The 27,772-nt window shown below is 43.0% G+C and overlaps 1 protein-coding gene across 2 annotated transcripts in view; it reads right to left on the bottom strand.

The window, feature by feature from the left end:
- The window catches only part of mxi1 (max interactor 1, dimerization protein), a 29,364-nt gene extending 26,254 nt beyond the window's left edge, over nucleotides 1–3,110 (bottom strand). The window contains exons 1-2 of one of the 2 annotated variants that reach the window (XM_062387926.1): nucleotides 2,729–3,110; nucleotides 144–246 (exon numbers count right to left, since the gene is read on the bottom strand). In XM_062387926.1, the coding sequence (XP_062243910.1) occupies nucleotides 144–246; nucleotides 2,729–2,960 (335 nt within the window). In that variant the 5' untranslated portion in view covers nucleotides 2,961–3,110. Of the gene's footprint in view, nucleotides 1–143; nucleotides 247–482; nucleotides 1,017–2,728 lie in introns of those variants that run through there. The other variant, XM_062387927.1, reaches the window with a different exon arrangement.
- Nucleotides 3,111–27,772: the final 24,662 nt, after the last annotated feature.

The raw sequence follows: 27,772 nt of genomic DNA, 5'->3' as shown, positions 1-27,772 counted from the left end.
ACAGACGTGAGCAGCGGGTGCGGGATCACATGCTGCCCTCACACACACCAATCACCCCATCGCGTCAAAAACACAGTCCTGAGTAATGACATCTTCATGTATATATCCAAGGGATGACACTTAACAGCAGAGCACTTCCTTACCGATTGTGGTTACTGCTAAACTTCTTATTCCGGAATTTCCTTTGCCTCTGGTAGTTCGTGTCCTCGTTTGACGGGAACGTGGAGGCATACCCGTGTTCACACTCTGCGGAAAGAAGGACGTGTGGTTAGCAGAGGACATGTCCGGACACTTGTCCCGCTCGGTCGTGTGCACCGATCCCACGAGCAAACCAGAACACTCCCGTGTGTTGTGATCATGTGCCGGTCACGAATAGAATCTGCTGACAATACTTCCCCTTTTTGGAAAAACCCGTGTTCCCCAGCAGGCAGTGGGTCAGGCGACAGAGGTGTCTACTGGCCAATGTACACACGTGTAATTACCTCTTTCTTTCCTCTCTAGATATTCCGCAGCTTCCAGTAACCGTTGGATATTGATCAGCTGAACCTCCGTCATTCTCCCCCGAGGCTGATGTTAGCTGCTGCCTTCAGGGTTTAACGTTAGCTCCGCGGACGGCGACGACGACAGCTCGCGTTTTTTTTTTAAATACAGGGAAGACGGTGCATCAGAAAAAACGAAACTGAATTGTACTGTTAAAAACTATGATAATCGCAAATCGAACACTGATTATTATCTCGTCTGGTGTCTTCGCTGGCTCATCGGCAGCCTTTGTCAAAAGCAGGAGAGAGAGGGGGGAGAGGGGAAAAAAATCCAGTTTTTCCAAGCTAGCAAGCTAAAGCCAATCCATGCCAGCGAGTCGTAAGAAAAGGTCTAAAAACGAGCGTATGAAAGTATTAAAAGTTTCTAGGAAACAAGGTATTTATTTTCCTTTCATAAAAAAAAAAGCGGATATAAACAATATAAAACTTCCCCGAAGGAGCCCGGAGCCAGCAAAGAGCCGCCGCTGCTCGCTTCCACCGCTCTCCTGTTTGTTTACCTGCTGCACAGCTGACAGGCGCAGAGCAGGCGGGGAGGGGCGGGGGGGGATCACCGCGCTGCACTCTGGGAAACACAGTCTTTCTCCGCACTGGTGAATTACGGTCAAACCAGCACAAAACTCGTTATTTCCGGGATGAATTTTGACTTTAGAGCGATTAATCAACTCAAGCATCGTCCCGCGGTGCTGCATGGTTTAAATGTGATTATGCCGGGGCAGATTGATGGGTAATCACAAGGAATGGGGCAGGTTTAAAGGGCAAGAGAAATTATTTATAAATGGAGGGTCAGTTTCAATTGGGGGCTAATGTTGAGACACATGTCAAAGGAAAAAATATTAACATTAAAGATCCCACTGAAATATTCAACATTATATTTAGACCACAGACCAGTTATAATATATTATATTATTATTATACTACATTGTAGGTTTTTTTATTTGGCAAAGACAAACGAAGGCTTATCTCAACTAAGTCAGCCCATCAATCATAACTGATCACGTTTACTCCATGTGTGTCACTAGTTCCTAATGACGCTCTCCTCTGTCACCCTACAAGTCCCATGATCCACCGGGGCATTGGGGGTGCACGCGCCGGCTGAAGCCAGGCCCAGCAACACGTGACGTAGCCATCGAGCGGGCACTTGATTGGCCGGCGGCTCTGACGAGCGTCGGGGGCTGAGCTCGTCCCTGGCCAACCACCGGGCAGCTTTGCGCCATGTGGAAGCCAGTGAGACACACCCACAAATAGCAGGAAGCAAACAATCGAGATGAGAGGAGCGGAGGAGCCGCTGCTGCGATCTGCCCCCTGCTCAACTCCCACGTTCTATTAGAATACATGACATTACTCAGGGGACATCTGCAGCACTGCATTAGCACATAAGCCCCTGTCTTTGCACGGAAAGAGCCCTGCACGGACAGATGCCTGTATTCAATGGAAGCGATGGCATAAAAAAACAACCTCGACTCCAGTGTTTGTATAAAGCATTGCACGTTGAAAAGGAAATGGGGGCATCATGATGAATCGTTTTTAATGTCGCATTTCTTTGAGTTCATCCCCCATGTAAACAGATGTAGGTCAGGGTCTACAATTTGAGAGATCATGCGATCTTAAAGCAACCCCACATGGATCGTACAGTCCTTATAAGTTCCCTATTAATTGAGGACGAACGAATGGAACAGCCAGACATGTGTCCTATAAACGTCAGATTCGCAAACCAGCTGTGTGCGACGCGTTTTATCTACAACGTTTTCAGTTTTTTCGATCCAGTCTGCAGGGGCACAATGACATCATCCCTATCTGAGTTGGATGGCGCTGCAATGTGGTCAGTCTTATCATTTCACTGTGGTGGCTAACGCTTTATATGCTGAAGGCTCAAAATGAAGGATCTAGAGTTGAGAGTTGTGCAGACGCAAAGCGATGCAGAGAGCCCCACTTGCCCACAACGCAGATTAAAGAAGAGTCCATGAAATACAGAAAGCCTCTTGGTTTAAAGTGCACAGAGTAAAAGAGACTCATATGAGTCAGGTGCCCCGGCATATTCAGTGCTCCCAGCAGACACTGGGGCTTTAGTTGGATGAAATCAGCCCTTTGTTGTCTGTGGCTCTTGACAATGAAACTCTTTTTTTTTCTCAGAATTATTAGTTGGGAGGGGAAAAAGGGACAGGATCAAAGGCAGCACAAATCAAACTCACTTCCGTCCTTCCTCTCGGCGCTCTCGAGAAACCGAGCGGCCTCCAGCAAAACTTGCACGTTTTTCAGAAAAGTGTTGATCTGCTCCATGTGGGAGTCTTTGGAGTTGCTGAAGACGTCATTGAAGGCGCAACTGGACATGTCGAAATCCGGCTGCTCCAGCAGGGACGCGTCGGAGTCAAAGAAGAACTCCTCGCTCTGCAAACTTCTCCCCTGGCTCTCACTTTTGGCCATTTTTCCTCCTCCTCTGAGTTTGTGCGTCTTCTGCTGCGGGGACGTGCTTTGAGCGCAGTGGAGTGTGAGGCGTGCACGCTGCTCTTGTCTTGTCAGATGGCTCGTCTTTTCCTTTTTTCCCCTGTTTTATGAATGCAGGGGTGTTTAATGTGGAGCAGTGGCCAATGTCAGTGGATGATGGTGCATGAGAAACCCAGAGCCCGCCTCCCCCCTTGCTCGGTCTGAGCAGTCCGCATGGTCCCTGTGCCCGCCGTTAGCACTGCTATTTCTATACACAGAATAAAACACCAATGACTAAATAAATATTCCCCAGTATGTTACAACATTATTTTATCATTACACCATTTTACACAACATCTGTGTCTCCTTCTCATTGTTAGTGGGTGAATGCATCACATTAGTGCAGGAAGCAATACACTTGCAGTGAGAGTTGCAACAACACAGCAGTACTAGTAAAGATGTTACAAGCAGTTACAACAGCATCGTGTGCATGTCATATGCGTTCCTATCAATAAGGCAACAAAAACAAAAATCAAACTCTCCTTAGTATGTTTGGTAAATAATAGACTATGCTAATTTTGCACAAATGACGGCACCAATGCACTTTGTCTGACACTGGACTTTATCTTCTTCTGTAGTAATATGTTGATCTGTTTCTTCCCTGTCATCAATTTTATGGTCTGGCTTTGATACAATTTCCCTCTGGTGGGACAATAAATTTGACTTGACTTGACTGTACTTTGATATCAGTATAAGAGATTTTATTGGACTCTTAAGTGACTTTAAGTGGCCAACTGATGTAAGAATCTACACAAATCATTCTTAAAGTTTATCAATTGCTACATTAATCTCTCTAAAATGTTGGCTAATTGCTGTATGTCATTATAATAATGGGTAAATATAATTATGTTATTTGAATCTATGCTGCTTGTTAGATGGATTGATGTATTCGGATAGACTTTAATTGAAAAAGTTACACACATATTGCATTAAATTATATAATGAGAAAATGTAATAACTTCCCTTCAAAACTCTTATTGTGTCTTGTGCCGTGTGATAGATGTATCATGGTAGGTAATGATCTAAATAATGCAAGTGAGGCAGAAACACAGTAAGAGAGAATTAAAGTAAAATGAAATGACACAGCAATAAAGGGCTATGATGTCCGAGGTATGAGTGGACATAAAAGAAAAGCAGATTGTTTGAGGTGGAAACACTCAAAATTACATTTAGGGATGAAGCCACAGTATCGACATTGTAATAAACTTGTGTTTTCAACATACATGCAATTTGCTTTGGTGTTTGGTGCAAAACAGCTGGAAAATAAAGGGAGGAGATAAAACAAATTAAGAAGATAATACTGTTGTATGCCATTATGCAATAACATAAAATATGTAACAACACCAGAAAACATCGTTAGATATGAAAGTATGAATTGATACTTAAATATGAATATAAATACATTATTTATGGCAGTTTTATTACAAACTGGTTGAGTAACACTCTTTTAATTAAAAGGCATCACTCATGTGTTGGTGTTTGTTCGTGATAGCAGTGATATGAAAGCAGCAATAGCTCGAGGCACATCGCTGAAGTAGCAGCAGCAGCAGCAGTAGCTGTGATAGCTGTGTCTGTTATATGTGCAGTATAACACTGAAGTGTGTCTACAGACCCTCCTGTATGTGTCAGGATCGGTAACTCAGAGATAAGTCGTCAGCCTTGATCTTGTGCCAGTCTCCGCAGACCTTTAGCAGAGCTGTTTTGAAATCACGACAGAGTCCATTTTGAGCCGGAACATGTCAAGGCAGAGGCCTGTGTTCGACTCTGAACCCCCCTCCTCTGCCACTTCAAAGACCCAACAGTAGCTCACGACCGTTTGATGTAAAGTTCACAGAGACAGAAACTTTCAAGTCCAACGCACGGGAGAATCTCTGAAGGTCTCCCCCGCCCCTGCTCCACCTCTCTGCCCTCAGTCAGGGGTAGCTGTAGAGGAAGGAAACACATTTGAGAGTGTCCCTGTGTGCAGTTTGAAAGGTGCCACGGCCACATCCTCTTTAGGGTTTCAGGGCAGCTTCCCCATCTTGAGATCACTGGGTTCAGTTATCCCAGGCTGTTTTTAGGTTTCATTTGTGTCCTGCAGTGATTGGCTTCAGGGCAACAGGAATGAAACAAGTAGCATAGGGAGCTGTTAAACCTTCATCATAATATTTTCGTCTTCATGAAAGCTCACGGGGCGTCACAAGCCCAACAGGTCACAAGTCACAGTTGGACCTGTCAGGTCACGTGCAGCAAACAGAGGGAATAGAGGAATGCTGAAAAGCAGGAGGGAGTCATGTGTCCCAGTGGGGATCTGTGGTCACAGTGTGAAGGTAAAGATTTAAGAGGGACTATATAGCTTAGGGGTATGGATGTCCTACAGACACATTGTTTCGGGCCTCCCCCTACACAGACAGGTCGAATCCCTCCTCTCCACGCTATCATTCCGATTGAGGGCAGCCTCGTGCGCTTTTAATTAAAAGGCAAAACCGGAGTCAAAGCAACGAGGTAGGATTAGTCATAAAGCCACACCACCAGAGGAGGAACAGGGACAGGGGTCAAACATGTTCCGTGAGATGAGTTCATTTTTCCAAGCCTCGGGGGCAAACCACAACAACCACCATCTCACATGGGTTAAAAGAGGGGATAGCATCTAAATGGCAAAACAAATGCTAATGTATGCTAAATGAAATGGAGTGCAACAATGTTAGTCCATTACCTGTAATGGCCTTTGATCATCAATTAAAAATGGCCTGCAATTGATTCAATAATTGAATAATTTTTCATGGAATAATTTAGTCAGACATTGGATAAATTCACAACAGGGAATATTTGTTTTTTTTATGCATTTTCCATGGATGGTAATTCAATAGAACATCTCAACAACTATTGGATGTTTTGCTATGAAAGTTCATACTGATGTTCATGATTCCTCTCTTCTGTGATCCTTGGACCTTTCATTTACCACCATAGGTCAAACAGACATCCCTGTTGATGTGGTGTAAACAAAAACACGTCATTTCCGCAGCCGAATAGTACGTTACATCCTTCCTCCTGCATCCTCTACCGAGATGCCACCACTAGCCTGAAGGCTCTGACCATTTTCCTGTTGTTGCGAACACATATGACCGGGACATTCTCCTGCTATGTTCTTCATATGTGAAATGTCCAGAGACAATTTACTGAACATTTCCAGAGAGGATTTCTGGAAATGACTAAAGTCTTGTTAGTCATCTGATCATTTCAGTACTAGTAAAAGTTATTCTGGAGAGTTTATAGGAAGAACAGTGGAACAATTTCAAAGCCGTTGATGCTACTTACAATTACACAATGATAATGTGATGCTTATGACAAACTGCGCCCACAACTTTGTTTTTTCAGAGGATCTTAAAAACACTCAGAGGCACATTGAACATTCATATAATAACATTTTGCCCGGGAGAAATTGCAGATTTTGTTTTACAGGAACCGTTTTGCGTCATTCTTGAATCAACACCATCTATTGAGCCTCTGTGGAGTTAGGCCGTATTACAGTACCCAGCAAAAGGAAAGTCAAATCTTCTGAAGGCGGTGACGTTGGGGTGGGAGACGCATCGACAATAAAAACACCGAGCCATAATGGGGTCTCCCTCCTCCGTTATGGCTTCCTCTGAAAACTCATTGACATTCTCGTAAATGCCACCGATTTACATCATACTCGGAGGACCACTTTAGCTGTTGGTGTTCATGGGTAATTAGGCAACATCCACCATGTAAACCTCTGCAACACAGGCAGGAAGGGCTGGTGGAAGGGATAGAAACAAAGTGGAAATGAGTGACACTTGGAGGAGGAAAGAGAGGAAGAGAAATGGAGGGCTGGTTGGAGAATATCTTTACGATAAACACGACCAGCTCTCCGAAGTGAAACCTTTTGTCCTGGCAGCGGGCGTCGAGAACGAAGAGTGGCCATTCATGCTGCTGACCTTTTTACAGCCTTGTATTTCTGTCTGTTGAGCTTTCCAAAACACCAGAAGCACCCTCCTGCTTCCCATTCACACGAGTGGCCTTTTGACCTCAGCCTACACTATGTCCACGAGGTGAATGAGTTTGAGTATGAACTTTAGTTATGAAATTACAGTTAAAACACAGCAACAGGAGCATTTCTAAAATACTAAAATACTGTAAGCACATCACATTAAATGACGCATATCAAAGTACATTAGTTATTTCCCATGTGAGGAGAAAGAGAACATGTGCCTCAGCTGAAGGGTTGCACCATCCTAAATCAACCTCTGTCTTTTGTTTTGGCCCCTGTCAACTGACGTGGTTAACTAGGCCTCTGAAAGAGCCTCATCCTGAACCTTTATGTCCTCTTCTTATCAGCCACAATAGGTGTTTGTTCTCCATGGGAGGTCAAGCCTGATCACACAAACACTGAATACGTGTCCTGCCTGCTGTTTTCTTTCCAGGAGATCAATTACTGTAATTGTTGGCTTACATGTGACACACACACACACAAACACACACACACACACACAAACACACACACACACACACACACACACACACACACACACACACACACTAATGCACACACAAACAAACCTACACAAAACTGCAAATCCCAGGTTGAATTGACCCAGCTACACAATGAATAGCTACCACTGTTTTTCAGTCGCATCTTATTTACTAAACTCGCTGTGCAAACTGTCGGCGAGCTAGCACAGGTGTCTGTGCGTAATCCCCCCTGCTCAAAACACCGCCCATCAGAAAGAGGGAATACTAGTTCCAGGGAAAGGACTGGGTGGAGGTGACAAAGCAGTTTTTTCATGGGAGCCTCTTCCACTGACCTCGTGTTGACACCACCCGGCTATGCTACTGTCAGTGCGCTTACTTTCCCAAGGGTTTCCAGGCTGTGTGGTGGTCTGCTTTGTCAGGACTTTCTAGCCAAGATACTAATCTGTCTTCCATCAAGATTGCAGTCAGGCTTTTCTTTTGTCTGACTCAAACCGCGCGGCCACTGGGGAAAGGCTTCCTGGGTATTATCCCCATTCCAGGATATTCTCAGCCCTTCCTTGTGATACAGTATCAAAACAACACATTACACAGCTGCACCCCACCCTCTTCCTTAAATCAGTGGTGCTGATTCGGCTGCTAGTGCACCTCTCAATCTCAATTCTCACTTCCTGTCTCAACCCTCTCCCAGGTGCATGTTTTCATCACTTCTTTATGTTAAGTTTCACTCCAGTGTCCAGGGGTGAGAAGAGACACCCGCAACACTCACAGCACCCACTCGCTCGCAAGCATGCTGATGAACCGACAGGGTGGATGAAACATAAACCTGTTAGACGACAGACTGGTGTCGCCCCTCCCCAGGCGATTGGCCTTTGGCTCTTGGTGACCATTGTTTGCCTCCGTTCCCAGGCACTGACATCTGGTGACAATGGCCACCGCGGGAAAAAGGAAAGCGAGCGGACACATGCAAAAATTCATACATACAAACACACAGGCATACATTTGCAGCCCTAGAAAAACAAACAGACTTGGGTGCACACAGAACAAAAAAACAATAAAGTCAAAAGCTGAGTGACGAAACACGTACGCACATGTGCACAAATGTTGAGTCCGGAAAGGAACTCAAAGGCAAGAGCTAAACTTAAAATGAATGACAACACAAACAAACACACTCACATTTGCAGATAACACGCGCTGCCCAAGGCATGGGAGGGGCGAGACACAGAGTGACTGAGGGTGACACACACACAAACATGTACACAAACACACACAGGGGTAGAACGAGAGCCTTGCAAAGTGATGTACACATTAGTCAGATGTCTAGATGCTCATTAAGAGTTTTAGAGGATCACGCAAAATCAGCACACAGAAATACGCAGAGTCACGCATATTAACGGGGAAAGTTAGACAATTCAGGCAGAGAAGAGGAATCACATATTCAGCTCGGCCCTCTCTCTCTCCTCAGTGGCTCCACCGTCGACACACCAGTCAGAACATTGTTTGCTTCAGGTGCCGTGCAAACTTGTCATTTATCCACGGGGGTCTCAGACTGCTGTCTCTATACGTCTTCGCAGCGCCACACTCCCAGCGAAAAACATCAAAACAAACCCCTTAGCAGCGACCCAACTCTTCCACTGTGTCTCTGATGTGGGGAGCTGCCAAATTAGCTCGGGGGGCCTCGAGGCAACGTGTCTCCTTTGCAAATTAAAGAGGAGAGCAAAGGCAGACCCCAGAGAGGGGGAGAGGGTGTGCACAGGACAGGGAGAAAGAAAGACAATGACGAGAGGTAGGGAGGTTGCAGGTTCAAAGAACCAATGACCTGCCTAGGCGGGAACTGTAATGGCAGTTGTGTAGACAAATACAACAAGAAAGAGACGTTACCTCATCTCTCTCGATTGTTTAGCCCGATCAGACCAGGAAGTGCCACAATGACATCCATTTTCACATTCTTACAACATCCATGGTCCTGGAAACGTATCAATATTGTGACAACAAGCTCCTGTCCACTGGGTTCATTTGAGAAAATGCATTTGCGTCATCTGCTCCTGCCTCACATAAACCACTGTATCTCTTCATGGAGCTGTTCATACTTCAGCAGAGTAAGCCTATGTTACTTTGAAGTATGTGACACAGCCACTATCACACCCTCCTCCATTATTGCACACTTGGATTTTGTCTGTTTCCTCGATAATCTGTGTGATAATCTTTCCCAGAAAAGTTGTCATTTGGATTTTGTGTAAAACTAGATTTTTACCACTAAGCAAGATTGTGCATGAATGGATTTCGCATCAGGGAGCTAATCTACTGATCACTGTGATTCCCATGAGTAGATCTCAGGTCTCTTTTAGGAATATCTTCCGACTCTCTGACCCATTGTGTGCGCTGCACTCAACCACAAATCTATTAGGTCCATCTGAAGAAGTAAATCTTCAAAACACAAATATTAATGCTTGTTGGGTAATACTTTCAGCTGTGGATCAACACACAATTCGGTGCCCTAGCAAGTAGGATTGAATCTAAATGAATAAAGGTGCAGCTACATGGAACATGTTACCCAGTGCAATGATATGTCAAATATAGTTTTTGGAGACATGGCACAGTGGAAATCAAATATGTCAGGCTTCAGCTGTACTCATAATTGTAAATATGAAAAATTAATTGTTGGCCTTTCCAAGAGGTCATTAATCATTATCATTAAAGTATTGCAGAATTGTTTCTCCCTGATGAAAGCATAATGCTATAAATAGCATTGGAGTGGCTTTTGGACAGTAAATACTCATGCAGGTTTGGCATGACCCGCAGGAAAAATAGCTCTATGTCTTTGTTCTGAAGTGGTTTGTTGCAAGACTGTCTGAAAAATGTCTGTCAGCCAGAAATGTGAGAAGTTTCAAGTATAACCTGCTGGCTGTGGTTGCATGGTCATTAGTTTGTATGTTAAAACACAGCATGAGTATATTTCTTTGTTCTCCCTTTTCAAATGAAAGAATTGAGCCTGGCCAACACTAACACACAAACCACAAGCATGGCTTTCATCTTCAGCTCAGAGACCCACACACTTACACAAACACACACACACACACACACAAACAAACAAACACGAACACACAAATGCAGACAGTAACAGACACTCCTGCTCTTATTTTCTTGTAGCTGTAGACAAGATGCCTCAGACCCTGGAGACACCACAGCACGATGACTGTGTGCATCCAGAGGGGCTGATGGACAGGTGTGAAGAGGAGCCAGAGGAGATGAAGAAAGCAACAAGAAAATGGAGGAGAGGAGAAGACAGGGGAGGAGATGCTGTGGGAATCCTCGCGCTGTTGTTTTCACCCTGGCTTCCTGTTGTCACTGCTCCCATTTCCTGTCCCAGAGGAACTCTGCTCGCACATCCAATAATTCTCCTCTTAGCTTGTGTTTATCTCGCAGCTTGGTCTTGTAAACATATTTTTTTACTTTGGGGAGTGACTACCTGTGGCACTTCAGTCTGAATTCATGTGTAGAAAATAGACGGTTATCTTTGTAAGGACACTGTGTCCTGAAGAAGTACACACGGACCACTAGATACACACGGACAAACTTAAATGCAAAGCTGAAAAATGTGAGGATAAACAGGATGACAGGGATTTCCTCCATAGGGCACGAGGGGTCATGAATGGTTTGATAGGTATAGGAATGGTGTGATCATATGAAGTGATCGCCACAGTCACCAGATCTCAACCCATTTAATCTCTTATGGACGATTTTGGACCGATTTGTTCGAAATCATCATCATGAAACCAAATGGGTGAATATCTATTACAAGGGTTCATTGTGGAATCAATGCAAGGGTGCAATAGCTGCTCTCGTGGAATGGGGTCGGCCGACACCTTACTTAGGCCTTGATCAGCCTTGGTATTAACATTGGTCCTGAATGTGTATCCCATGACCAGGTGTGAAGGGATTTCACTTCCCAGCTCTATATGCAAATAAACATGCCTGTAAGATTACAATGAAACAAGATTTTACCCAGTTGTAAACAATAGAAAATCAACATGTAGTAGTCAAGTGTTAATATTGGGGCTCTGGGAAACACTCAGGTGAAGTGAAAAAATACTTGGGTTCAAAGGGAAATTGTGGTGGATCAGTTGAGTAGGCCGCTATAATGTGGCCCGGACCACCTTGAAATGTGGTCAGATCTTAGACCTGGTCCACATCTGGTATTAACACGTGGGTTTTGTGATCCTATCACAAGTGGACAGCTCTAACTACAGGTGTGAACGCACTCAGATCAGATAGTGATCGGATCTGCTCAGCTCATGTCCTATGACCCACAGTTTCATTACGAGCTGAACCTATTTTCACTCTTATCTGTGCCCATACAAAGATTTGTTTGTGACCACAACATCATGAGATTCATCAAGCGCCTCCTATCTCATGCCGACATACAGACACACACACAAACATTGTCATCTGACACATCTGTAAACTCAGGCTGGGTCAAAAAAACATAATTATGTCTCAAGTAACACAAATGAAATATGTGTTAAATTGCATCTAATTGAAGGAAGTGAGATCCGATCCGATGCGTACTTAGGGCTGACCACTTTGGATTGGATCTCTCAAGATGGATTTAACCCCATGGGTCTGAACAGGGTCAAAAAAGGGTCCTTCTTGCATCTTGGGTTTGTTCACACATGCTTAGAGCTGATCACCTGTGATTGAATCACTTTGGACAAATATTATCACCAGGTCTGATTAGAGTCCATGTTGTTTTTTCCTTTATTTCCCTGCTGTCTGTAAGGCTAATTCCTGTTATGTTTACGGATCAAATGGCCCCATCATTCAGATGAGATCTGATGAGAACAACACACATTCCCCCCTCTACCGTATCCTCACCACAAAAACCTGCCTGTGTCTCTCTGTTTTTCTTTTTAATTTTCCCAGTCACTTCTCTCTTCTGCACTCCACCTTCCTCTACCAGACTGTCTGCATATCTCCTCCTCCTCCCCTCCTCCTCCTCTCTGTGGTTTTATGTCTGTTTACTGTAGCAGGGAGGGAAGCAGTTCGGGTGGGGATTCGCCTGCTAGAGGAGCAGTAACCTTTCTTTGGTTCCTGGCTGATTTCATTATTTTCATTATTGGGCGACTTCCACCATGGCAATCCCATTAGTATAAGACGGGGCCCAGTGGGGTAGGGCACACTGTCTGTGGAAGGGGGTCGGGAGTGTGTGTGTGTGTACATGAGTTCATGGCGAGGCTGTCCCGCAGGATAAGAGACTAGACTTAAGCATGGCTGCATTTACCCGGATTGTCAGGGGTTCTAAATTCGTAATGTCTCAGTTATGATATTTGCCTCCATGTTCAACTTTAACAGCTGGAAAAATTAGGGTTTTCGAACTGATTGGTTAAAAGGGTTCTAAGATGCAAAAGAACTAGTAGGAAATCTAAATAAAACAAAAATAAATAAACATGAAGCCAATGCAGCATATGCAGGTGTTAGATACGACTAGATTTCAAGCTTTATTAGTCCTTGAGCAGATGCAACTTCACTCCAGCTGTGATGCCTGTCAACACATTGAGGTTCCAGCCCTTGAGTTTCCACTAGCACTACAATAGTTGAAGAGTTTCAACTCAGGCAAAGATGATCCTTCTGGGGTTTGTTTGCATCGTAACATATCAAGGCCTTGTCGACACTACTGTGGATATTTTTCAAACTGATTTCCCCCCCTCTATTCTAAAAAGCATCTCCATCCACCTTGACCTTCATTTTACAAAGTAGCTCTGCTCAGACTATGACACAAAAACTACTACAAAGTCCTCAAACACACAAGTTGGTGGCAATAATGTCTATTCCAACAATCCTTCAAATATCAGTAAAGAATATTATGAGTTTGCTCGAGCTTATTCTCTTTTGGTGTTGTGGTCCAAGTTACATTGGATGGAGCAGATGTAACTAACCCTTACTAACCAGATGTAGAGAAACTGGTACATTGTTTCTTACGCAGGCTCCTTACACAAACCAAGACTGGGCATGCGCAAACTAAGCTCTGATGTCACAGTTTCCCTAACCCTAACCCTAACCCTAACCCTAAACCTAACCCTGAACCTAACCCTAACCCTAACAAAGATGTTCATGAGAGGCCTAAATGCAGGCTGAAGAAAATTGTGGACAGGGCCTGAGTGCTAACTTCAACCTGAAAACACAACAGAGTTTCTCTCTGTCACCGTCCAGCTTCTCTGTGCGTCAGGTGAAACCCCTTTAGAGCTTTGTGGATCAGGTTTGCTTTCAACTATGAGACAGTGCAGGCGGCTTCAGCGTCTGAAGTATGACTTGATGTTTGCAGAGGCTTGGATTACAGCACGGACAGGGGTACATCCTCTATATAAGCTGTCCATCTGCGTCAAAGCATCTCTATGGGGTATACAAGTAGGAGCACAAAAGGAGATGTCAGAAACATGCACAGACAGTTCATATATACTAGTATCCCTTTAAGAAGCATTTGCGTAAAGTGGATCAGAATGGTCTTAATGTTTGTAACCAGGTGTCAAATATAATCCAGTTAACACGGATGAACTTTCACCTGGAGACGTACGATTACGTGTATGTTCCTTGTTTCGTGCTCAGGAAGTCCTGTTCAATTAACTACATCTTCCGATAAACCCTCCTGCTGGTCCATGTTCCCTTTCTTTTTCTCAGAGCTGTGTTTTCGTGTGATAACTGCAGTGCTCAAAATGAATCTATCAGGGGGCAGTTTATTATTATTTTCATGCTAATACCTCACTTAGCTATCATTTACAGCCACCTCCCTTTGCTCACTTGCATCTCTGATGAGGCTCAGAGGGAGCAGAGGAGTGTAGCTGCCAATGAATCATCATGAAACTGAGGGGGTGTGACCCTCTGTGGCCTCCTTATAACATCATCATTTGGAGCCGTACTCCAAATGCGCTCACCATTTAAATGCCCCATTTAACATCCTTTCTGTGTGTGTGTGTGTGTGTGTGTGTGTGTGTGTGTGTAGGAGGGCAGCAGGAGTGGGTGAATAGCTGATGGGCCTCGTTTTCTACCTAAGGGAGTGCAGACACACACAGACACATGTATACATTCAAACAGACAAGAAACATCCACATACTACTGGCCACACTACTACAAATGCATACTCACACAGCCACCCCACCCACTAACGGCCTTTGGCACAAACAAACCCATGCTCCCTAAACACATGACTGGAGCTGCTTAAGCCTTATAAATCTAATACTTCAATGTGGCTGTCAGCAAAATAAATGACTTTCGTGCCACGACTTTGGATTTACAGGATGCCTGGGTCATGCATGACCAAAGGAATGTAAAGTGTTTTTGTTGACAAGATTGTGATCAATAGAACACATATCTAACCCCCTTCCTATGGTCCATACATCACTGTTACTTGTTTTGCTATTTTGAACCAGTTAGAACCTTTTCTTCTAAAGGATATGATTGTGCCTATGAAATCTCCACTTTGTCTCACAGATTTTTTCCTCCTTAACCCTTAAAAGATGTTTTCAAGACTGTTGGACCAAACATTCTAATAAGTGTGAAAATGGTGTTGCACTGGCAAATTCTAAGCATGGATTAGTACAACCACTCATCCGTTGTCTGCAATTTCCAAACTCTTTTTTCTATCAATATAATTACAATCACTTTTAACATTTACCACTGAATCTGCACTTTTAACAATTTTAACAATCTTTTGTGAGGTACTGCCTCCAGGGATCCCACCAGTCTTATGGATTTAGATCTCACAGCTGTATTCAACACCTTGAGGATACTATAGTATCCTCATTGCTCACCTGGATCATTGAGTGTATGCTACTGCTGTGGAATGGATTTGGTCTTACTTGTCTAACAGATGTGACCCTGATCTCTCAACAGCACCTCTCCAACCCCAAGTCCCTCAGGGCTCTGTTCTCGCACCAATCCTTTTTTAATTAACACGCTGCCCAAATGGTCCAGTCTCAAAAATTTTGAATTTTGTTCCACTGTTTTGAAGATCACGTACCTGCCTTTGAAACAGAAAGATGTACATTCTTTAAAATCTTTGAAAAAAAAAACTGAAGGTCCAACAATGATGGCCTTTTTCCAGCTGAGGCTCTAAGTCACTTTACGTTACATTTAATTTAATTTAGCAGATGCTTTTATCCAAAGAGACTTACAATAAGTGCATTCAACGCCAAGGGTACAAACCCAGAACAACAAGAATCAAGAAAGTAAAATGTCTTAAAAAATAAAGCAAAACTACTAAGTGCTTTAAGTAAGTGCCATTTGAGTGCTACTAACTTGTTAGTTTAAACAAAGTCAAGGTATAGTCGGAAGAGGTAAGTTCAAACGCCTTGATTGTTTAATGATTTTTAAAGGTTTTACAGGATCAGGTCTTGACTTGACTGCTGTAATGCCCTTGACATCATTGTTAACCAGGTCTCCAGTCTAGCAGTTGTCCAAAATGCTGTGCTGCTTCTCGTCTTCTAACAGGAAAACAGGACTAAGAATATTTTCCCCCCTAAATGCCCCCCCTCACTGGCTCCCTGAACGATTTAGGATTGATTGTTTGATTGTATTGTTTGCCTACAAATCATTAAGTGGGCCAGCCCCGACCTATGTCTCTGACCTTTAGAACCACGTGTCCCAGCACGGTTACTCAGGTCTGCTGGCTACTTTTTTTAAGTTGCTCCAAGATGAAAGTTGAAGCATGGTGATCTTATTTTTAAATGTCTTTATTACAACAAATGACCTGACTCAACTTCCAATATAATATATGGAAAACATTCAAATAGGATTGAAAAGATAAGGGGAGGTTGTACGCAGATGAAAGCTTAATGATGGGTGGAGACTGCAACTCCCTGTTTGTTATCCTCTTGGTAACCATGATGATAATGATCAGGTGTCACCGCTACACCCACACACACAAACACACCAACACACACTCTTGGACACTATATTCATGAGGACTTTAAACTTAATCGTAAACATAAATCCTAAATGCAGATGAACTGCTGAAGAGGTGAGTCATAGCAATAAGCAGAATCATGTCTCTTCACACAAAATTGCACACTGAAGACTTAAATCACCAATAGATCCTCACAACGGTGGAAAAAACAACTCACCATTGCCAGGTGACTCAATCTGTTTTTTCTAAACGAACAAACAATTGAAAGTCTACAGTGCAGTTGAGGGTTGCTCTTCAACAGCTGAATGTGAATTGTCGGGAGAAACAATGTTTATTATTGCATGTTGTACAAACCTTGGATTTGTTATAATGAAGCAACACTAACCAATCCAATACATGAACAAAGTCAACTAATTACACCTCAATCCAATTAAAAACGCCCACTGCTATTGCGCGACTGTTGAGGCAGGAAAATGACTAATTGTGTTCAGCGGTTGGTGACGTCAAGTCTAGGTCATGTCAAAGCCTCTGCTCTGTGTGAACCACCACGTTCCCATTTGAGCCCATTTGATGAGGAGAAGTGAATGAAGGAAATGCCATCCGCTGCAATACCTATTTTATTGCAGTTACACTAATGCTTGATTTATTTGCAAAACAAAATCACTGATGTGAAAATTCTGTCATTAACTATATTGTATCCTTGTGCGTTCATACACGTGTAAGGCAAGGAAGAAGAAGAAGAAGGAGAAGAAGAAGAAACACAAACACAATGGTTCCCCAAGAGCAAGGCTTGCTTCTTTGCTGTGTTTGCTTTGTTTGTGAAGGTTTTTCCTCAGTTTCCAGGAGAATGACTCGATTTCTCCCTCCACGAACCATCTGTGGATCTGTACATCTCCTTCAATAATGACATTAATGAGGGAGCTTAGCGATGTCTGTAGAGACAGACTCTTGGCCTCAGCTCAATTCATCCTCGCAAGGACAAGTATGATGCACATAAACTAGGCTTATTGGAGCCAATGAATGAACCACTAAAAATGGCTGCAACCGGTCTCATGTATTGAGATGAGAGCCCTTACATACTATATTCATTAGTTCTTTACAAATTAAAATATGTAATTTTTTGTGTTCTGGTGTAAAGTAAATTAACTTGCATTGTATAACACTGTGCCACTGCCTTCAGCACACCAAGTTCTTAACATTTGTTGTAACAGCCATAAGTTAGATCAACTCAACAGCAGTTTTCACACAAACATACAAGATGGACTTGATCAATAAGGCACTGTGTTGGGGCCACCAGTGAGGCAGAGGCCTGGCCAAACAATAGGAGCCGAGGAGAAAGAGTGGTAGTGAGGGTCCTCCAGCCTCTACGACCAAAACTAGGTCTTCTATTCACTGAGCTGTTCTCCGCAGACAATGAGACCCGAGTGAGTGACTGAGTGAGTGAGTCAGCACGTTGAAATTGACAATGGCAAGTATACGCGTGTCTTTTTTTCCTGGATCTACATAAGCTATATACACACTCATGCACACAAACACAGATAGAAGAAGCCCCTATAGCCGCGCCTTGCTACCCGGTCACGGCTCCTCTGCAGTCTAAATATGTCTCCCTATTGAACATCTGTGCTCTATCCAAAGTGAAGGGCTCTCCTTTATTAATCTCACACTCTTATAGCTTGTGAATGGGGATTTGATGTGTCTTGGTCGTCCCTCTGGTCATGAACCCTGCTCTGTGATATTTTACTCCCAGGGAGATTGTGGAAGTGGAATGGTCCTTTATTTTCCAATTTCCATGGCTGATTACGTGTCAGATGTGACTTTCTTCACTCCTTTATCCATTCTGATTCTCACCACGCATTAAAATGAGTTATGAGTCAAGCTTTGGCTGGGAGACATTTCTCTCTTTTCTTTTCTGTTTTTCCTTTGCATCATGTTTGAAATTCAAATGTGCAAAATCTTAACCCACTGTTTAGTGAAAATGACTTGGGTGTGAAGTTATTTCTCTGTTGAATAATTCATACGTAAACGTTCAGAAGGGGGGGGGTGCCTGGTTTTTATTTCCCCCAAAAGTCTGGGCAGAAACAATGAGCTATGGGAACAAATTCGGCGAGTCAATCGGCAACTCCCATGCAAACACAGCCGGTCATTGTGTGGTAGTGAGATGGGGCAAGAGACGGAGGAGAAGAAAGAAGAGGGAAAAGTTGATATTTCATACTGAATAGTTGAGAGGAGGAGCAGAGCAGAACTAAGGCACCTGTCTAAATAGGAATCATTTTTTCTTTCTTTCTTTCTTTCTTTCTTTTTTTCTTTCTTTCTTTTTCTTCCTCAAAATGGAGAAAGATTTGGGGAAATAGGTACTTATAGGGGTGAGGTCTCTTCAAGCTTGAAGAAAATCTTTAATTCTGACCCTCTCTTGCAGGGTTTCCTTTGTGTGTGTGTGTGTGTGTGTGTGTTTGTGTGTGTAGGGGTGCGTAGAAAAGAAACGAGGAGGCTATATCCCCCTCCTTAGACAAAGGGCGCAGATGGCTAGCCCTCCTCAGCTTCGGGGTGGGGCGGTGTGGGCAGACGCCTGCGACGGAGCGCCGTGCCCTCCCATGGAGTTCATTTCAGTTCCCCACTGAAAGAGACGGCAGACAGGGGGGCCCTGCTTATAACAACCAGACTTAGAAACCCCCGTCAACACCCCGAAGCACCCTCACCCCTGGCCCGTGACCCTTGCTCCTCACCAGGTCACATACACAGTTACGAAAGTGGGAGGAATGCCACAGCAGAGGAGGGAGAGAGTCAGACAGAGACACAGCCGAGTAATAAAAACTGGACAGTTTAAGATGAAACAGGAACTCATTTTACTGAGCTGTAAGAGAGATGAGATCCTGACCGAAGGAGAAAAACATACTATATGTTTCAAGTTATTTAACATGGCAACATTAAGTGCAATGTCAGTTTAGCTGCCAACTTTGACAATGTTGTTCCACTTCAATGTAAATGTAAAAGTATTAGGCATAAAACTTCAATACAAAAATACTTTCAATTCTGAAATAACCGGATTGGGACAATTGCAATTGTTCAATTTAAATCAAGCACATTTTTCTCAGCCTAGTATAGTTTATATACAAGATAAATGGCAAAGCTTAAAGAAGCTAAATAGCAAGTCAGACATGTTCACAACAGAAGGTAAATAGCCAGACAATTCAGGCGAGGGTGGAAGCGAAAGCCGAAAGCCGTATTTACACGTTATACAACGTTTAAATTCTGTTGCGGAAACCACTGTGTTTTTGTTTCAGCACCAGCCTCGGCCCTTCGAACCAAAAGCTCTGAATCTCATTGTCTTCCCAAGTTGACATCCTTGTCAAAATCTTCTGTGTGAAGAGATATTTGTATAATTTTTTTAAGTTTTGCATCCGTTGAATGTTAGAAGCATTATCAACAGTTGCTGGCTGTGATATTTTCCTACGGCATTATCACATGGCCTGTATTTGAAATTTGACTGGGGGTTCCTAGAAAAGAAAGAGTTCTGGAAAATATCTGGAACAACATTCTCGGACATTTGCATGTTCAGACTTCAGTTCATGTCTGGAAGAAACTTGAGACAGTAAAGGAAGCACATCAGGGAGAAAACAGTGAGGGAAATTATTAGAAGACTGACACTGACCCAGAATTATCAGTCCCCTCCACCTATCTGAAATACTTTTGAGGAGTTTTTTTACCAGTGTGTTATGTTCATGTCCCAATCATCCCTCCCTAACTTCTCTGTATAACCTTCTTCGGATAGCTCGTTCTTGTTTCAGAAGATCTCTCAGCTCCACGGCGCCATCATGGTCAAACTGTTCCAACTTGCCTGATTAGCGGTGAGCCAATCCCACGCATGTTTAGCCGGCGCCAAAACAAGTCAAAACACCCTGTCGACTTTCTCTAAGCGGAGTTTGATTAAGGGCAGCGTTCGTCCAGGGATAATCTGCAGGTGATTATCTGTGGTAGACAGGGAAGAGGAGCCGGGATGCACATTCATAATTCCTATGTAATACACAGCACTTAGTCCCTTTGACCCAATGCCCTATATCCTGTCTTGTAGAAGGGGGAGCCTATATTGTGATACTGAAAGGCTTACAATGGCTTATGTGGAGGGACCTCAGGCACAGTGAGGCGCTTGTCAACCCACTCCTGATCCAGGGGGATTTGACCACAATGTGTGCATTATAATGGGCAGTGGGATACATGTAGGCACTAGCAGCTGCCCCATACACTGTACAGAAAGTATTGCTGGGTGTGTGTGTTAAAGGAGAACGAAGGGAGGGGGGGGGGGTGTTTTCAAATAAAGATTGAAAAGGCAGGAGAATATTGTTTGCCATGTTGAAGGGGGCAAGTATTGTGTGATATTTATCTTGTTAGCGTGTGCCTATGTGGGCATCAGCTTTTGTGTGTGTATGTGTGTGTGTGTTTGTGTTTGTGTGTGTTCTACAAACCAATTCCTGCTGGGGCGAGAAGAGGACATGCACATACATATTAAACATTTATGAATATGTACATCCAGCAGAAGATTGTTTGCAATTCCGAGTATGTAGTATTCAGTGAGTGTGGTGTGTGTGTGTGTGTGTGGGTGGGTTTGGGTTGGTGTGAGTATGTGTTGGGTTTGAGAGGGATAAAGGACAGATTGTTGTCAAGGCTATGAGCATGAAAACACTGTGTGTAACTGGAATGAGGGAGATGAAGTGAGTAAGAAAAGGTTTTGTGTTACAGTCGCCGAGTAAATGTGAGTGTGAGTGTGAGTGTTTATGTGTGTGTGTGTGTCTGTGTAGAGTCCCAGAGTGTAGCGTTACAGTGCATAGGGGTGGAGCCCTTGTTAGTATCTCATGAATGGAGGTCAGTGTGACTCCTGGATAGCAGGGATGAGAAAGGAAAACATGACAGATAGAGGATAAATCAACAACTTCTCCTCGTCCCTCTCTTTCTTTCCCTCTGCCTTTCCACTTCTCTTCTCCTTTGGCCAGTTTGACTCGCTCCTCCCTTCATCCCCAGTCTCAGTCATGTTCAAAGCAGGGGAACTGCCCTGTAACTCAATGACCGTGTCGCTACCACATATGACTGCGTGTATCTTCACAAAAGTGAAGCAGAAAATTGCTTTCCACCTCTTAGACACAATCTGACAGTGAAAGAGACAATAGAGAGACTGCAGTTCAGGGTGTACAGAGAGAAAACGTAGCCACCACGGGGTCAGGGGAGTTTTTTTTTATTTAAACTCTGTTCCAACAAATCTTGACGACAACTTTCAGGTCAGTCAACACAGACGTAATCGACTCTTTCAGGCCCCGGCGGTGACCCTGCATGTTTGGCGCAGGTGTTAACGGGTCAACAACTGAACTGACCCATGACCCTGCCTCACACCTGTGTTTGATGTGGGTCACAAGCTGCTCAGCCCTGGGATGACCGGGCGAACAGACACAGGTTGGAATGCCTGTGCAGAATCCCACTTCAGACGCCACGTGGTGTGGGTTGAAAGTGGTGCTGGTCCTATCAGCCAGTTTGGATGATTTCCCCTGTGAGGAACATGAAATTTGGCCAATGCTGCGACCAAATGTGATTATTATATTTTACCCCTGTTTTTATATAATCCACAATAGATGTTACCTATATTATTCTTATAGTATATTTGGTCATTAAAACATGGTCCACTTTTTTCTTAAACCAAATTTTATATCTATATTTATATTTTATATACTTTATGTCTTTTAGTCATTGGAACGTCGGCCTGTATATTTATTCATATATTTCTTATGTCATGAGTCTCTCCACGTCAGCCAGAGATCAGTGTATATAATAGTAGTAATATTCATTTTCGTTCGGCTGTCAAAAGAGATATCCACAATTTGAAAAGCGACAATTGCGAGACATGTTTTTGTAAACCACTCAAATTATTATTATCTGGGTTTGCATTGGATGGCTGTTATCATTTTTGATTTAAAAGTGCATTTTTCTTCTCATGAAAATGCCTTAACCTATTTATCATGTTGGTGTCTCTGCTCTGATCCCATCTCTTCTCTTGCTCTGGTCCGATGCCACTCACAAGCAAGCAGCAGCTCAATTTCCTCAAAAGCACCAAGATAGCCCCGGCAGAAAGTTTATCCTGATCCATATTCTCCCCCCTCTCTGCCGTTTCCAGCTCATCTCCGCCTCTCACATCTCTCCTCTGTGCCCTTCATCCCCTCCGTCCACCTCTGCCTCTTTTTCTTTTTCCTTTTCTCACGTCAGCACAGAGATAGAGAAAAAGAGAGAGGGTGGGGGGACACTCGTGTTGCCCTCCAAATCTCTGCTGGCAGACTGTCTAGAGAGAGAGAGGAGGAGAGGCAGACTTCAGCCACCCCCCTCCCCTCACCATCCCCCACTGTTGCTACTGTTGTCGTCCCCTTCAAATGTCTGCAGGCGGGCTGCAGAGAGCCAGAGAGAGAGAGACAGCCAGGGAAGGTGGAGGTTTGTGAGTCTTCGCAACAGGGGGATAGTTCTCAGGACGGCAGGAAATAACCCATGATGGTTTTTTTTTTTTGGTAATCCTTTTTTAATATCAGGTTCTGAGACCGTGGGGGTGCGAGAGGATAAGAAGGCAGGAGTGGGGAGTGAGACAAAAGAGGGATCCAGGCCAGACAAAACGATTGCCGGCTCCCAGGGGGACGATATGGTGTCTGTGTGTACATAACACACATCTCAAGTGTTGGAAATGAATAGCATTATGGGATTCACACAGTATGTCTTTGCTGCTCAGTAATATAACTGCAATGAATAACAACAATGACCTTTTAAGTTTATTTCTTTTGATAATTTGTTTCCTTTGACATCCACAAAGCTCCTTTGCCACAAAGACTAATACATTATTGAGTGACATACTGTGGGAGGCCTTTAAAGTAGCTTTCCTCGTTGACAATAATGTTTGAGACATAATTTTCCATATTATTTTCAGTATTTAACAATTTAACTTTGGTACAAAAGTTTAACGTTGCATCAATCAATGGTTTATATCACTAATAGGAACCTTATGTATGATTTCAAAGATGTCACATTATCACTTGTGTCCCCATCCACCTTGTTCATACACCCGCCCAGTAGACGACTTTTTTCAGCAAAAAAGCTGAGCCAGCTGTAGCCTCTCTGGACCAATCACAAAGCAGATAAACGTATTATCAGCTGACTGGTCTAAAGAGTTTACCTTTTGTAGCTAAAGATCCTAACAATTTTAGTTCAAACAGAAAATAGTGACCAAAACAGAGCTATACTAAGATTAAAGTAGTAACTTCTATGCCAGAAACATGACTTTAAATGAATGCTGTTGTTGCTCTGTCCCTTCTGGATGGTTAAATAGGGAGACTAAAGAGGGAACTTGCCATAGCCTCTATGTAATATGACAATATGTCAAAGTGTCTTCAGCTTCGGTGATACCTCTACCTCCAAGTGACTAAACACGTCTTAGAACAAGCAAAAAGCCATGAAATTGATCTTTAGCTTTTTAATTTCATTCAAAAAACAAATATAAAAACCCAATGAGCTTTTTTTACCTTCACTCATCAGTAACTGTGCTGTTTTTGATGAGCTTATGAAAATAGTGCAACATTAACTTTATCTGCTAAAGAGCAAGATATTGACCCCAGGAGTTGGTGCAAGGAGAACACACTGAATTGAAAGGAGAATGAATATTGGACCTTTGACCAGAGAAATGATTTCAAATGGAAGCTGCTGCTGCTCCATGTCTGCTTGATGTGTAAACAGGCAGCTGTCTGCTCTCACTTTTGCCAGAATAACTTGACATGAAGTGGTGAAACATGACATCACTCTTGCTGAGTCATATAAATACTTTGTAGGATCCGTCATTAAAGATACGTGTTCAACATTTGATTCAAATATTTAAACTGAGTTTCCTGTATGAAAGAGAAATGTTCTTACTGTCATACTGTTCAGTGCTGCATCAGCTAAATCCTGTTTATCACAGGGTTTATGCTCTAATGACAAATGTGGTATTCATCAGTGTTCTACGTATAAGTCGGGCCCTTACAGACACAAAAAAGTAATGATCTAATGATGTTAAGAAGCTTAACTACCTCACATTTCTTTCTTACATTTAAATCTTATAAGTGCAGACCATGATCCAATAACCACTTAACCTTATATATCCCTTATATCCCCACTAATCTTGGCTGAAGTGGTCTCAGGTACTTTGTACCGCTCAATTCAATTAATTGTAAAACGTCATTATCTGCTGGCTTTTTTTCCAACTCTCATTTCTACTAGTCGTTCCTTAGTTGTGTCATGTTTGTTTCCTTGTGAACAAAACTTCTCATTCTCTATGAGACGACCGATTTAAATAAAGCTTCAAATAAGGAACATGTTGTGTTTGCAGCTTGTTGTGCTCCCACAACACGCTTTAAACCAGCGACGACGCTTTGAATAAACTTTATTCAACTTCCAGAAAGTCGAAACATTCCATCAAAGACACACTTCTCTGAATACTTAGGGCCAGATCAGTACGGGTTCACACTGATAAGGGAGAGAAGGACCTGCCTTCTCTGTCAGTCATTAATCAGTGTCACTTAGGGAAATCTCAGTCTCCCATTAGCGTTCCATTGTAGAGATAGTGGCTGACACAAAAGAGGAGGATCATCCCACAAGACACAGCTCACAGTAGCCTGGTTGTACCTTATTGACCCCCTTTATGGCAGATGCACCCCTTTCATCTAGGAGCTAGGCATCTGTCTTGGCTGTCTTCCTCTCCTCCCCCACCTCCTTTCTTATACAGGGTGTGGTGGATAGAGAGAAAGGAACAAAAAAAAGGAGGGAAAGAGGCAAAAAGAAAACGATACAGTGTCTCTATTAAGTAATTGTCAGTAAACATGTACATCACCCCCTTTTCAGGATGCCTCGTGACCCGAGCATTTAGCACAGCAGTGGCATATATACACACTCACCACACATGTGCGCAGTATTTGTCCAGCAGCAGTCGGACAATTGCTGAAATTCCTGGTGGTCAGGGAAGAGGAGCGGCTCACTCAGCCCAGTGCAACATACGTCCCGTGACATAAAGCCCGTGGGCCGACTTAGTTTGAAAAGCTGCCATGGAACAACAACGTGCAGTGATGACGTGTTTTGCATTATGTGACATTTTCAGCTTTCCTTAAGTGACATTTTACTGAGGATTAATGTCCTGGTTTAAGAGGTAGTACAGAGAGTAACAGTGGTGTTAAGATTCATTTCTCCATCGACATTTCAGGAAGTCCTCAAAGAAAGAGCTTTAAGGCTGGAAAAAGGTTGACTAGCTAGTTAATATAGAGTTGAATATATTGTAGTTTGTCTCCTTTATGTGTGTAAACAATTGTAAAAATGAATGATCTTATCTTAGCCATGTTTGCGTTTGTGGTTGACATTTCCATGGTAACAGCAAGCTCCACCAATCAGAGACTCTATTACACCTGAGGATTGTGGGTAGTGTAGTACAAATAATGTAAAATAAATACAATAATATAAAACAGTTTTTTTTCTTAAAAGCATTTGATATCATACAGACTTGTAGTTTCTACAGGAGCATATAATATTGTTTCATGATTTTATATCTTGTGGTGAGTTTATGGCTGATAATTGAAATCTCTATTCAGAAAATGAATGGTATTTTTTCTTCAATCACTGTTGAGCTCTTTTAGAGGCATTACGGCATCAATATCTGGTATATTATATCTAAATACTTCTAGTTAGAGTCTAGATGACTTACAGTAAACCTGAGCATCTTGACTTTCTGTAATTTCTATAGATTTTACAAATAATAACATTGAAACATCTGATCCCCCCCAATCCTGTCTTTGTGAAGTTATTCTATTCTTCCGATTTGTATTTTAATGTTTGTGGGCTGGTGTCCCCTCTATATAGAGAGATAATTACAAAACATAATTGGGGACGAAATAGCCACCATGAAGTCAAACAATGGTTTAATGGAAATTCTATACGGATTATAAATTTAACGTGCTGATATCCAACCATAGCTGTGGAGGGATGTTAAAAATTTAATCTAGCTAATCCTAAATTAATACAACTTGAATTATTTCTGTGTTTAATTCCAGTCAAGTACATTTCATCTTAATCACACTCAATTTAGACGAGATTAGTCCTGTTAATTCACTCCAGTCCAATCCAGAGCGACTCAGCTCAGTGTCACAGAGTGGAGTCATCCCCAGGGCGATCAAATCCTGCTCGATTTAGTCCACCATAGCATAACCTACTTCAGCCCGGCCCAGCAGTCGGACCAAGTTAAGCCTTGTTCTTCTCGCCAGTTCACGCCTGTCGTCTCGACCTTCATGACTGAACAGTGTGACGCCGGCATCGGACCCAGCTCGGATCAGCACACTGCAGGCTCTTCTCTGTCTCTTCCTTCCTGGATCCCTGGTTTCTGGTGATAAGGAGGTTAAAGGGCGGCGTGTGTGTGTGTGTGGGGGGGGGACTGTAGATCATAGTGATGGGCCATAGTTCTTCCTTTTCCAGCTGAGGATGCACATAAAAACACTACCATCATCCACTTTGTGAAACTACATTGATCCCTACAGCAGTTTACAGCGATATTAACAGATAATCAGGTCAGGTTGATTTAGGTGACATGGTCCGGTGTACTAGACATAAGAAACACAATGTCACCTACATGCAAACAATATATATAGCTAATCCATTCTATTGTAAGAAAGCTTTTAATCAATGAAAAAAAAAATCAACATATTCTGTTGTGTATAATCAAATGTACACATGTACACAGTGTACACTAGTACTATGCTGAATTCTTGACAAGTGAAAAGGGAAATTGGATGCTATTGATCTCCAATGGAGGATTAGATTTCCAATAGCAAAGGGATACATGTCTCATTGTACAGCGGGAGGAGCATATGACAGAGTGGCCTATATATAACCCATAACAGGGAGTCAATAGCCAGGGAAACAAATAACTCTGTGGCCCAAGGCAATCTATGCCACTAGCTCCTCTCAGCAGTTGCAGCATTTGTCACATGGATCTCTTAATGGTGAGAGTGCAAATCAGGTTCCCATCTGTTCCCAGAGCTGAAGTCAGTGGGATCTCCTGCGTGGTTTTTGTTAAAGGTCTCTTCATGGCCATCCTTTTTGATTCTAGCTCCTTTTTGTGAGCCAACTGGAGAATACCATGCACATATTTCCTGTTCCCGATGCTTTATAGCACTGTTAAATTGCAGTTCTGCTTCATATACTGGATTTATGTTTTTCTATGTTGTAAACCTGTCTACTCTGAACAAGCAGCACCAACAGTATTTCACGTTTTCATGTTTTTCTGTCCAGTTTCTGCCATTTCCCCCCTAATTGGTAGCGCCTATAGACTGTGGGTGTTGTATTATGAAGAGAT

This window comes from Platichthys flesus, chromosome 5, assembly GCF_949316205.1.
Source record: "Platichthys flesus chromosome 5, fPlaFle2.1, whole genome shotgun sequence".
NCBI lineage: Eukaryota > Metazoa > Chordata > Actinopteri > Pleuronectiformes > Pleuronectidae > Platichthys > Platichthys flesus.
Note: the sequence above shows the minus strand (reverse complement) of the source record. Positions and strands in the feature narration are given on the sequence as shown.